The sequence below is a fragment of the Trachurus trachurus genome (genome assembly GCF_905171665.1).
Source record: "Trachurus trachurus genome assembly, chromosome: 18".
Taxonomy (NCBI): Eukaryota; Metazoa; Chordata; class Actinopteri; order Carangiformes; family Carangidae; genus Trachurus; species Trachurus trachurus.
This window is the reverse complement of record NC_139909.1, coordinates 19227864-19241439: the sequence shown is the minus strand read 5'-3', so window position 1 is coordinate 19241439 and position 13576 is coordinate 19227864. Positions and strand designations below refer to the sequence as shown.

Genomic DNA, 13576 nt, shown 5'->3' with positions numbered 1-13576 from the left:
ATCTCAACACAACACATGAACATCTAAAGATAATGGACTAGAAAAATCCTGCATATGTAGGATTTAAACCTTGTTCCTTTCATTTCAGTTTCAAACCATTTAGACCTACTAATCATTTTGTTACTTATAAATCAGGACATGATCCTGATGTATTTTGCTAATGATTGAAATCGGAGCCCAGTGTCTTATGCATACTCCAATGCCGCGTTCCCAGCCTCAGTACCACATATGCAGGCATACTCAAACTGTGGCTGTATACCCAGGTTGCTTTTTGTTGTTCTTAACCTAACTCTAAAAACTTTGGCTGTCTTTGTAGATAAAGTGCAGGAAATCCTCCTCTTTCTCCACCTCTGAGAATATTGCAACTGAGTGCATTAGCATTGCATAAAATCCTACCACACTGGTAGTCAATGCTCCAACAGTCCAGACACCTTCTCCTCATGTGCATCGTCGTATTCCTTGAAACCACAACTGTCAGCTCTTAATCTATAAGTTTGTAGCCTGTGTCAAGGCAGAACTCTTAACTACTAACCTTGTATTGCTGTGGTGCCAGCAAAGGACAATTCAACAAACACCCAAAACACTGCTTCGGCACCACAGTTGGTATGAATATAGATAGACCTCAATATACATGTCAATAATATTTGGCGTCAGGCCCATGTACACAGTTCAGCCCAGGTGCTCAGTTCTCTCAACAAGCAGGGACTCTTCAGTTCATACTTTCTTCCCCCAAGTAGTCCAGTTCAGTGCTTGGCTTATCCAAGTCCATGTCCATGTCCATATCCATCATTCCTCCCGGCGAATGTTGGAGGAAGTTTGCTGAAATCTGGTCGAAGGTCTTGCCCCGTGTCTCTGGCACTCGGAAGAATGTATAGATGAGGAAGAAGAGGAGAAGTACTGCGAAGATCAGGAAGACGTATGGCCCAGCGAGTTCCTGGAGAAGGACGGAAAGGAAATCCAGATGAAGTAACATCATTAGTGGGGTCGTTTGACCATTGTTATGGAAATCTATATCATCTGTTCAAGGTGAAAATACTCACAGCGACATATTGGAAACCCATGCCGATGATGAAGTTGGCGGTCCAGTTGGAGCAGCCGGCTACGGCCATAGCAGCCGGCCTTGGACCCTGAGAGAACAGCTCAGCTACGAAGAACCAGGGGATTGGTCCTGGACCCACCTCAAAGAAGGCGACAAACCCGAAGATTGACAGCATGCTGATGTAGCTCATCCAAGGGACGCTGTCCTGTGAGCGGAAGAGGTCGAAGGTTTAGAGATCTGTGGAGACTGGGGATGATGGGGTGAAAGAAGCTGCAACACAACATTATTTAAATACTGACCAGTAAGGCAAGAGCAATGGTCATGATGACGGCACAGATGCACATTCCTCCCAGTCCGAGCATGTGGAGTGTCCGGCGACCCATCCTCTCCACTAGGAAGAGCTGTTGAGAAGAGGAAACGGAGGAAGAGGGCCACCCAACAATGGATGAACAATCAGAGCATCATCAAAGTTATTACAGCAGATTAAAGTTGAGGACACCAGTGTTTCATAACAAGCTGTTGCAACCTTGGACCAAAGACATGTGGATGGTGGTGGGGCTAAAAAATCACATTCCTTGACCCATTTAATGACTTTGAAACATCTTGACTTGCCAAACCAAACTTCTGGCGTCAGGAATGTTTGGGAGGTGGGTGCAGGAAAAAACAGTGGCCTGCCTCTGTTATCTTATTTACCCTTTGATAACCATGTTAAACAGTAATAGACCCACTTCGGTACATGGCGGCATTGTGACGTTGGTGGTACTAAATTCAAAACAGACTTAACACTTTGAGGTAAATTCTTGTGTAAGAAAGAGGCAGCACATCAAAAAAGGAAAGGGGTGAAGGCACATTGGTGTGATTACTAACCGAGACCACAGTGAAGGCACAGTTTACCACTCCAGCTCCTATGGTGGCATAAACCGGACTCTGGACTCCTGCCTTCATGAAGATACTGGTGGAGTAGTAGAAAATCTGGCAGAGGGGCAAACAGGGTTGGGTTAAGTCAATATTATTCTACACTGATTCCTGTTTTTTTCAAAGATTTTTTCTTTTAGGGACCTTAAAGAGGAACTCTGCAGGAATTTTAGCTCAACTCTGTTACATTTTTTACCTTAATTAAACAGCTTTGGAGTAATTGTGATGGTTAAATCAATGACTTGTAACTTGTTCCAGGGAGAATGGAGGCTCTCTGCCTTCCACCTAGCATCTTTTGGCTGAAAACCAACCTTGTAAGAGCTCTGGTCTTGGCGGCACCTTAACACAAACGCACCCCATAACCCGTAATCTCTTGTTTATGACGGATAAGACTACACAAATATACACATGGAACATCGTATATGATAAATAACGTTATCCACCGCTCTATCGATTGACTTCTCGCCGGCTTTGTTGTAAACAAATGCACATGGCTGAGAGGAGGGTTAGCAGAGGAAAAGTGACCGGACTTGCATAGTTCCCCTTTGAATGGCAGAAAATAAAGTAATTTTCTGGTTGTGGATCAGTCGTTCAATCAACCCGACTCACTGCGTTGACGCCAGAGAGCTGCTGGGAGAGCTGCAGCAGGATGGAGATAGTGATGGGCTGACGGTACAGTGGAGAACGAAAGAGCTCCAGGATGGACACCTTCCTCTCCATGTCCATCCTCCTCTTCTCCTCCTTCATCTCTGCCAGCATGTCGCCCACCTCCTGCCGGCCCGTTAACCTCCTCAGGCCTGCACAAAGGAGACATGCAAGGGGTCAGAACTGAAAACTGTTTTGAGTTTTAGACGTTCTGTACGAGGACTTGGAGGTCCAACTTAAGTTCCTACATATAGACAGCCAGTTGTTCTGTTGTATTTTGACCCCAAAGGGTTACATAAGGTGATCCAACAGTACTTATGTAAGCTGATAAGGTAAGTGATGAGCTAGAGTAGTCAAGTCCAACCATTGTTGTAAACATAAAGCTTACTGTATTTCAAGATATGACCAAGTCCTGCTCACCGCTCTTGGCGTGGTGCTCCTGGCAGCGGACGATGTAGAGGAATCTGGGGCTCTCGGGGCAAAAGGGAAGAAGTGCCATCTGAAGTACAGTTGGCACGACGGTTAAACCCAACAGGACAGGCCACAGCTCCTCACTGCCCAGTAATGACTCCAAACCGAGAACCTGGACATGGAAGAGGAACGAGATGGGAGGGCTTCGGAAGAGTTTCAAGACTAGATTTGAAAGTTAACTCAGATTTACATTTCATGAAACATGCAAAGTGAAAGGTCACTGTATTACAACATCTGTACCACCAACATCATGGTGTGCCATTGTACCTGTGCAATGAGGATGCCAGTGACTATGGCCAGTTGGTGCAGTGTGCCCAGAGCCCCTCTCAGACTCGTAGGAGCAATTTCACCCACATACATTGGTGTCAAGCCTGATGCCAAACCTGCAGGGACAGAGAAGGTGGATGGCAGGGATGACAGACTTGTTTAATAAACTCAATTTTTTTATTCATCAGATAAAACATGAAGTTTAGAAGCAGCAGACTGCTCACCACAGAAGGCACCAATGACGAAACGTCCGAAGATCATCATTTCAAAGGAGCGACACAGCTTGGCCAAGCCCATCATACTTCCACCAATGAAGGCGAGCATGTTGTTTATGAGCATGGCTTTCCTCCTGGGAAGAACACAGTCATGTAGTATGTGAGAAATATGCTGATGTTAATATATCCTGATTCTGAATTTGACCCGTGTCCGTTATCAAGATACCAATCCGACTTGATTCAGCACCATGAAATGTCCATAAGTCAGAGTGAGCATTACATGTTGTTGTTTTTTTATGTTGTTTCAAAGATATTTAATAGTAAATTGCATCTACAGATTGGATTTTTTTCTGATCAAAGTCACAATGTTTGCTCAGGAAATGTCTTATACAACAATTAAAAGACACTTCAGCACTATGATGATGAACATTATGACTGTACTGGCTATAATCTTTGATTGACAGGAGGAATACAGTTAGTTTACCACTTTGAGAGACTTCACTGGACATCATTGTCCTTTAATTGTTGTCTGTCATGGAGACATGTTAGCCTCTAGAGGGCAGTGTTGCACTAAACACTGTCGGCTGCAGTTGGTCACTTGAAGCCTGACTGGAATTACTTAATAGTTATTCTGTTTCTTACATAAGCTGGATCATGCAGAAGGGGCAGGTGGCATTGGTGTAAGAGACGTCAGTCAGTCTGAACATGACTGTGAAACAGCACTTTCAGTTTGGCATCAATCCACTTTTGGAAGATATTTTTAGATCCTGATCATTTCAAGTCATGAGAGTTGTGCAGAACAATGGCAAGAGAGACCTTTAAACAACCGCCCCTGCTCCTCATCCCAGACATGTTTGAAGGCTCAGAGTCTATAATGTTTAAGTGCTTGCTGTCTTCATTCTCAGTGTATGTGAACTGGAGGCGTCAAGTTTCCACATATCACTCATGTAAGTGACGACCTGGACCACGGTCGTGATCTATACGGTAAAACACGATGTACTCTTTAAGAAGACCGACGTGTTCACCGGAGATTGAGTTTCATCTAAAGCACTTTGACCTGTTTGAGGTCAAAGCAGCTTCCACCGTCTTCACTATCCCTGCTTCTTCTACTTTTTTTTTTTAAGACCTTGTCCTGAGTGTACCCAGGCCGTGTGCCATCACCACACCCCTCCTGACCCAGCGCTGCCAGCTCTGTGTTAAGATCTCCTTTCAGTCAGTGGAAGATGTGGGCTCCCGTCCAGTTTGCATCCCAGCTCCTGTTACAGCGGGAAACTGGGTCGAGGAGGAACATCCTGGGCAGAGTTCCCCCTTTGAATGACTGAAACTGGATGTTAAGATCCATTTTGGATCCATGCAGAGGTTGGAAATAGATACTCACACAGATAGCTGCTGAATTATCTCACTTTGTTTTACTGGCCAAGATAAACCAGACTCAGGATGAAGTCTGTAAATTGGCTTGTGCGTATATGATACAGTGCCAGTGGCAATTTAGATTTTGTTTTAGCTCATGGTGCAAGGTTGAATGAAGTTGGAAGTGTTTCTGATTATGAATGTCTTAAAGAGTATGCATATTTTTGATGATTCCCTGTGTCATTCAACATGGTGGACTTTTTCATCAGCTTGAGTTCATGTAACAGGATGCAGGAAAAACATAATCTTATACAAGACAGACTGAAGTCAGAGAGTTAGAGTGTGACCTCCTGTTTCCTCACCTGCCCAACCACTCGGAGACGAAACCCACGCAGGAGGAGGAGAGCATGCCCCCGATGGAGAAGATGGCAACTGACAGGGACCAGAGGGAGGTGAGTGTCCCTGAGGGGATGGGCACCCCATACCGGTGCACCCATGTAGCGTTGTAGTCCGCCTCAATGATCTGTTGGGTGGAGCACAAAGGTGGCAAAATAAATATGTAATTGAATAGCCTACTGAGAAATTTCCAGGAACAGGAAGAGATTATTGTACAACAATTTGCATAAAAACAAAGTAAATGAAGGTTTGACATTTGGAGCATGAAGGTAACTTGTGTGTGGGGGCGCCTTGCAGGGTTTGTTACAGTCCTTTAATCTTTCTGCTGCGTCCAGCTCTGTTTTATTTTCTAAACACAACCACACTCCTTTTTGTTAATGCTTAAAGAGATAGTTCAACATTTTGGCAAATTGGCCCATTGCCATAATCCCTATAGTCATAGCAGTAGGTTCGGTGCAAGCTATTTTTAGAACGGCGGAGCAGAGCCGCGAGCTGCTCAGAGCTACGCTACGGAGACTAATGGGATTTCTTGGTTTCCCTCGTCTAACTCATCAAATACACAATCCAACAACTCCAAAGCGCTCTCGTGGACAAGTTGTGACCTGCACATTCACCACGCTATGAGATAATGGGAAACCAAGAAATCCCATTAGCCTCCGTAGTATAGCTCTGAGCTCCACTGTTCTAAAAATAGCTTGCACCGACAATTAAAGGTAACGAACCTACTCCTAAAACTATAGGGATTATGGCAATGGGCCAATTTGCCAAAATGTTGAACTATCTCTTTAATGTAATATACCTACTCAAGGTTTTTAAATCATAGCCTTTAAATGTGCAGTGTTAATGTAAAATGCCTTCAAGGAGCCAAAATAATTAATTAACTGCTAATTAAACTTTTTTGTAATCAGAGAAAGATCACCTGCTGCCCACACACATAGAAACACATGAGCAGGACCAAGACGCACAATTCATAATCTGCTGGTAACAGGCAATAAATCATGGGTTTATACCCAGATTGAATTTCCTGTACAGTAAAGCAATTTATTCTGTATATTAAAAGCAACCAATAAAAACCTGTGTTGAAATGCAGCACGCACACACACACACACATTAAGACATGGCCGCCCTCACTTCTATTCTGGTTTTGGTGTCTCCGTGAACTCGTCAGCTGACTCGAGTCTGTAGTTGGAGGGAGGAGGGGTGGGTGTGGGGGGAGGGGTCAAGGTAAGACAGATTCATCTGCAGATGCCTGAATACCAGCAGCCGTGTCAGAAGCAGTTCACCTGACTTGGCCCGAGTACACTCATCTCTCTGGAGCGAGACCCTCATAGATCAAATACACAGACGGTGACAAGTGTATTTGAAGGCACCATTTGTAGAAAAGGCGCCCAGTGGCAGAAAGACAATCATTTAAAGGGACACACCAACTTTTTTTTTTCGTGTCTTGCCTCACTCCCGAGTCCATGACAAGCAGATAGACACCATCTTTTCGACTGTGCGTGCAGTAACAGGGGAGAGCCCGTATTAGCTTAGCGGAAGTGTCTAGGTAATGTTATCCTGACTCCACCTAAAGTCAGACACTCTTCAGCAACTCTAAACGGACCGAAACTCTCCGGTAAGGCATCTTGAGCGGTCAAATGCCGGTAACGGGACGAGATCGGTCAAAACAGAGGGTTCAAGCAAAGACGGTTTATTTTGGTTCAAGCTAGCTACATCGAGGGTAGGTTAGCTTCCTATTTCAAAGTAAAATCACTTCTGTATGTAAAGGGCAACAGGTGTTTTACTTTGTGAGAGTAACCGGAAGTGTGCTGGTCACAACGGCTAGCTTGAGTAGCGCTGAATTCGTCCGAACAAAATTGTAAACAGCTGGTATTTAGACAAATTAATGACACACTGCTGATCTAAACGGCTACTTTCTTGCCTAAAAATGTTTGAAATGTCGATAAAATGATATATTTACAGAGTTTCGAGCTAAAATGAAATCAGCTTCTGACTGCTGATTTCGGCTCGGGTAGGAGGCAGGCTAACACTACCTATGCACTTCCAGCGTTTGAGCTAAGCTAATTAGCAGTGTGCCAGCTCTGCTCGTATCTCCCTTGTTACTGCACGCACAGTCGAAAGGATGGTGTCTATCTGGTGGTCATGGACTCGGGACTGAGGCAAGACATGAAAAAAAAAATGTTGGTGTATCCCTTTAAGACCCCTTTCTCTTTGTCATGGTTGTGTTGACACAGTGAGGATGCAACCCACAGCTCTCACAGTCGTCCTGCATTTATCTCCTCCACAGTGTCACATGCCTCAGGGCAGCATGGAAGGATGTTGTGGCGTCAGACGCACCCACACTTGTAAAATCCGGGAATAATATTGACACCTGGTGAAATGTCACCATATGTCGCTCACTTCTGTCAACACCGTTTCTTTCCTCAATCTGTAACGACACTTTGCTCTGGAATGATCTTGAGCGTTTTTACCTTCTGAGGTGCATTGATGACACCAATGTTGTATCCAAACTCCAGCGATCCCAGTACGGCGGTGAAGACCGAGAGAGCAAGGGTTCCAGTCACTGTCTGGAATAGAAACACACACAAATGAACACATTTAAAGACGTAAGTATAAGTAAGACGTAAGTATTTAATTGCAGTCTTATTTTCAGAATGGTGAGTAACACTGCAAGCAAAAGATAATAATGTAAAATAATAAGGGAGCTTAAGTGGACAACTGGGGTTGGTTTCCATGCACACACACACACACACACACACACACACACACACACACACACACACACACACACACACACACACACACACACACACACACACACACACACACACACACTGCCCTGCTCCACTAACATCTACTATATATAACTGTGATGCTGATGAGAGACAATCTCTTTGCTGCTGTCCATGACTTCACAGGCTACTTTACTGTTGATGCCTGAACTTTAGCTCCCCCCACCTCTAGTTTCCCATCAGGCCACAGGCACCTGTCTCCACGGTGACAGATGAGACGACCTTGGGGATAGGAAGTCTGATTAAATCTCAAAGAGCAATTTCATAATCGGGCAGATTAGTTACCCATCAGTTAGACACGAAAGACTTTTGTTGGTCAAACAAAGAGAAATACACTCTAATCACTGTGACAGCAGCTTTCTGAAAGGCTGATATTTTAATGATGAGAGTTACCTGACAACAACAGTGTGACGTGACTCAAAAGAAACATTTTTTAAAGTTTAGTGCTAGTTTAAAGTGAGTTAAATTCACCATCCCATCACTTTGCACTCTTTTCTGCTTTCCCCTGGTGGATCATTTAACAAAGCTGCTGCGGGTAAGTGTGCGTCTGTTACACTGTGTCTTGACCTTGCTGTGTTGAGTCTGTAGATAAGTGCTGTTTAGTATTCATGAACCAAAACAAAAGGGTATGTGTTTCCCTGTGTACACGTGTCCTTGCAGAAAAGGTAAAAAGAAAGACATTAGAAGAAGTCAGTTATACTCTAATACACAGTGTTTCATTAAAACTCCCTCACAGCTAAATGTGCAGTTTACTCATTGACTTTTCACATATCAGGGCATGAATCTATGTGTCTGCCTTTACCTGCCTGTGGCTCTAATGGAAGTCCACATGTAACATGTTATCATACAAACTTCAAGGTTGGACTTTCCGGGATCAAGTGTTTTGTTTAACATTAAATCTTCTGAGCTCAAGCCCAATTCCATTGGTGTTAACTCAGTCTGTGTTACCATTCATCTGCCATGAATAATAGACTCCAAAATAACTGTTCAAAGGAGAGAAGAAGCCGCTCCGAATCAGAAGAATAACATTTAATAAGCCGAGAGCATCCATCTGACCTAGTAATAACTTGTCAGAGAGTTGGAGAGGGAACATAACACAACACAGGCTTTGTTTATGAGGGTGTTAAGGTGGAACCAGTCAAACTAGATGCCCTTTAAAAAAGAAAGCCCACAATACTGAGCTCTGACCTGTAAACTGAGATATTTGACTGGTCAAGGTCATTCCCAGAACTAAATAAGGGCCAGAGCCTTGTCAGGGTTGATGTTAGTTTTTCTTCCTGCTGAAAATGACTCTGATGGCTTTTTTGGCCTACATATTAGTTGTTGCAATAATCCTATAGACTCATAGATGCACCATTATGTACAAAATCGGGCATTGGTAACGTATAACCTGTTTCACAATTTTCACAACATTTTAAAGCGCGTCAGTTGATTTTACATTTGGGCATTTTATTAAGTTTTTTTGACCGGCCAGCCAACAAGGTTTTGTGAATTTATTGCATCGTGCGAGATAAATTGCAATTTGGCGCAGCAAGGCCAGTCAGATCACGCACAGTTTTTATGCACAGCGTTGATAAACCCGTGCGTAAAACCTCTCCAAAAGAAATTACGCACGGGGTATGATAACTGTTTTTCGTGCAGTGCACATCACTTACGTATAAACTGTGGAAAGCGCACTGAATAAACTTACATTCCCTCCGAGTTGCTGAAACCCGGCCGGCATGGCTTCAGCTGCTCCAGACACCCGGCGGCAGTTAGAGACAGATGCGCTGGTGCCAAAATGGAGACACGTGAAACTCCGCCAGCAGGACAACAAGCCCCGACTGAAAGCTCGAGCCCCACAACGCCAGAAAAAAAAACGGCAGGAAAAAGTAGAATCCTCAAAAAATAGAAAAAAAAAGTAGAAGCTCACAATCAACCTGCTGCGTCCTGTCCGGCGGGGTGTCCTCTCTTCTTGTGTTGTGTCCGTCCAGCTGGGATAGAGTGACACTCGCGCACCCACGTGCACGCCTCTCTCCGTATCCAGAGGGGAGGGTGGAGACAGGAGGTGAAGAGAAGGAGGGGGGAGGGCCTGGGGGGTTGCTGCTTAAGAGAGGGCCCCTGTGGACCCGTGAGTGACAGAGGACGCTCTCCTGACCTTAACTACCATTGGCTGAAGATGCAGAGCATGTGTGCGCTACAGGAAGAAGACCAGCGGCAGTCTGGTGGGGTCTTATAGACAAGGTGGTCTGGCTTTTATTATGGTGCTCAGGACATGAGATGTGATTACATTTGAAGATTCCTGTTTGAGTCAACAATCATTTATCAATATCTGGATGGATCTCAGGGGCTTTGTTGAGGGCCAAATTTGGTCTGAGGGCCCAGTTTTATGATCCATGTTACATAATGTGGACTTGCCTTTTAAAGAATTACAAACTCCATGAGGATGATTTGATTTGCAAACCTGAACGCAGATACAACTTCATGCACCAAGATATGATGCACAGATTCTAGTTTTTCTCCATCTTAAAGGGATAGTTCAACATTTTGGCAAATCCCTATAGTTTTAGTTTGTTACCTTTAATTGTCGGTGCAAGCTATTTTTAGATCGGCGGAACAGAGCCGCGAGCTGCTCAGAGCTACGCTACGGAGGCTGATGGGATTTCAACTCCAAAACACTCTTGTGGACAAGTTGTGACCTGCACATTCACCACGCTAGGGGCAGTCTCTGCATTTGCCATGAAAACAATAGTGTTTTGGAGTTGTTGGATTGTGTATTTGCTGAGTTTGATGAGAGAAACCAAGAAATCCCATCAGCCTCCGTAGCGTAGCTCTGAGCAGCTCGCGGCTCTGCTCCGCCGTTCTAAAAATAGTTTGCACCGACAATTAAAGGTAACGTACCTACTGCTATGACTATAGGGATTATGGTAATGGGCCAATTTGCCAAAATATTGAACTATCCCTTTAATGTGCAGGATCTGCAATTAGAGTCTATATGTTCACACAGGTCCTGGACCTCAGACGAACCCAAGCCAGAGTCCAGGCAGCCATGACTCAACATTTCTCCAGAGGGGCTCGTCTTTTGCCACCCTGATTACCATTGTCTCTGTTCCTATAACCACCATAAATCCCTTTCTATTTCAGATCGCATGCCAAAGAGGTCACACACCACAGCTCACCCCGCTTTCCACACACACACACACACACACACACACACACACACACACACACACACACACACACACACACACACACACACACACACACACACACACACACACACACACACACACACACACACACACACACACACCCTCCCCCCTCTGTTGCACACAACAAAGCTTAATCCTGTTCCAGCAGGGAACAGGTGGTGGACCCTAAATTTGGGCCGTGCCACCTGAGTTACTAGCGTAGGTGTGGTTTGGGAGAGTTTAGGGGTGGGGGGCCAGGAGTGACGGTGTGTGTCCGAGGCGGGGATTAGGGGGTGTGTTGTGGGAGGGTAGCGCAGTGGGCGGGAGGAAGATTACATATCTGCCAAAGAGCTCAGTGGAAAAATATCTGCTCTACATCTCTCAATAAAAAAGATCCAAGCCCGGCCCTCGCAGACACACACCCCCACCCACACCCACATCCACACCCACCCACCTCACGCCACTCGCTCCTCGCCACCTTCGCCTGTTCCCTTTTCCGTTTGCTGCCCTCATACGCACGTTGAGAAAGAGTCAGGGAGGGGGGGGCTGAACCTGACACCCCTCGTCCAAAGCCAGGGCCCCCCGAGCACAGTCATGTGTGCGTGTGTGACTCTGACTAAATGCAGAGAAACATTACACCATCAGAACAGTGGTGTAGGTGTAGAGCCCCGACCAGCATAGTTTAAGGGTTCATGTACGCAAAGAGGAACAGACGGAGATAATATCACATTTCCATAAAGGTTTCACATTGATTCATACAGAGAGAGCCAAGAGCAATGATATAATTACAAACACAGAGATAGGATGAAAACACACATACACAGCACGAACTGTCACCTGTGTTGTCCCCAAACTGGAACCTACTGCATGTTTTACTGTTATCTTAAACAAGAAGTCACACCCAAACACCATGCACTTCAAAAACTCAAAATCTTTCCAAGAATATTTGTCTTATTTCTTGTCAAAATGTCTCATTTCTAGTCAAAACTATAATCTCTTTCCACTTAAAATAAGACTCATTGCTTAAAAATGTACTTGTTTTTAGATATTTTCACTTGTTTCAAACAAAATTTCACTTTAAATAAGTAGAATAATCTGCCAGTGAATTTTTTTTGTAATTAGAAAGAAAAACTTGCTCCACTATCAAAATGTTCTATATTTCAAGTGAAAATATGCTTGAAAGAGGTAAAAAGTGTCTAAAAACAAGCTACTTTTTATGTGATGAGTCTTATTTTAAGCATAATGAGATTTGTTTTGACTAGAAATAAGAAATATATTCTTAGTAAGATTTAGAGTTTTTGCAGTGTGCAACTGCCCTTTATTGCTCACCCAAGTGATGTAGCAAAGGAACCTGTGTAAATACTATTCCTCCTTGTCATGACCTATATGTGTGTGTGTGGGTTTGTGTTTGTGTCCGTGCGTGTGTGTGTGGCCGGAGAGGTCAGCTGGTTCAGGATCACGCCACAGTAAATGGAGTCGCGTGATGGACGCCAGGTGTTGCACTGTGCGGTCAACGTCAGCACGAGAGAGGCGACAACATTTGGGGTATTTATACGGTCAAGCACCTATGAGTCAGGCAGCAGCAGCATCGCCGAGGGTTATGAGTGCTCTGTGTGCATATAATCTGTCACATCACATGCTGTGTTTGGAAAAAGTTTCTAATTTCAAAAAGAGGTGGATTAAATTTGACTGAATAGGATGAGATCAACTACAGACGACCGACTTTGACAGTTCAAAAAGTGTGTGGGATATATAACCAAATAATATGTCTTTATTACAATAAATATAAAAAAAATATCATATGCAGAAAAAAAAGAAGATTAAATCAATAATCTGTGCTGGCCTTAAACAATGGAAAGGGCAACTATACCGGTCCATGCACTGGCTTCTAAATATAACCACCAGCCAACAAATCACATATACATCTGACTGCCACATACATACAGTCGACTGAAGTGTGTCCAAAAGACACACACATGCAGCCTCTTGCACACTACAGGAAAATATTAGATTTCACACAGCATCAGATTCACTGAACCATCTGCACCAACATTTGAATTATGCGAGTGCTCTTTTCTCTGTCTGGTTGGTCCCGTCCTGGTTTATCACTATTGTATCTATATGCAGTGCGTGCCACTCAGGATCAAGTTCACAGTGGACCCGTTGGCACCACACATGTACGTTCGCTCAAAGGTCAAACGACCACGAAGCCCCCAGAGTGGCACCAGTAACCGCCGTGCGCCCTGAGAGGAGGATGAGAGGCAACATTCAGCACGTAGTCTTCAGATGTGACTTCAGAGCCCGGTGCAGGATGAG

General features: G+C 44.4%; 1 protein-coding gene across 1 annotated transcript; it reads right to left on the bottom strand.

Annotated features, from left to right (window-relative positions):
- Positions 1-147: 147 nt before the first annotated feature.
- On the bottom strand, positions 148-10078 carry LOC311001756 (solute carrier family 2, facilitated glucose transporter member 4-like). Its single transcript, XM_083992888.1, has 11 exons — positions 9781-10078; positions 7770-7865; positions 5265-5425; positions 3562-3686; positions 3338-3453; positions 3020-3182; positions 2564-2751; positions 1907-2011; positions 1339-1440; positions 1041-1244; positions 148-934 (listed from the first exon to the last, which is right to left on the bottom strand). The coding sequence occupies exons 1-11, from the start codon at positions 9811-9813 to the stop codon at positions 710-712; spliced, it is 1518 nt and encodes a 505-aa protein (XP_083849014.1). The 5' UTR covers positions 9814-10078; the 3' UTR covers positions 148-709.
- Positions 10079-13576: the final 3498 nt, after the last annotated feature.

Coding starts and splice junctions, on each gene's coding strand:
- LOC311001756 (XM_083992888.1), bottom strand. CDS start 9,813: ATGCCGGCCGGGTTTCAGCAACTCGGAGGGAAT. Junction 3,687..5,264: donor GTCTCCGAGTGGTTGGGCAG/GTGAGGAAACAG, acceptor TGTTCTTCCCAG/GAGGAAAGCCATGCTCATAA. Junction 2,012..2,563: donor AGCTCTCTGGCGTCAACGCA/GTGAGTCGGGTT, acceptor CCCCTCTGCCAG/ATTTTCTACTACTCCACCAG.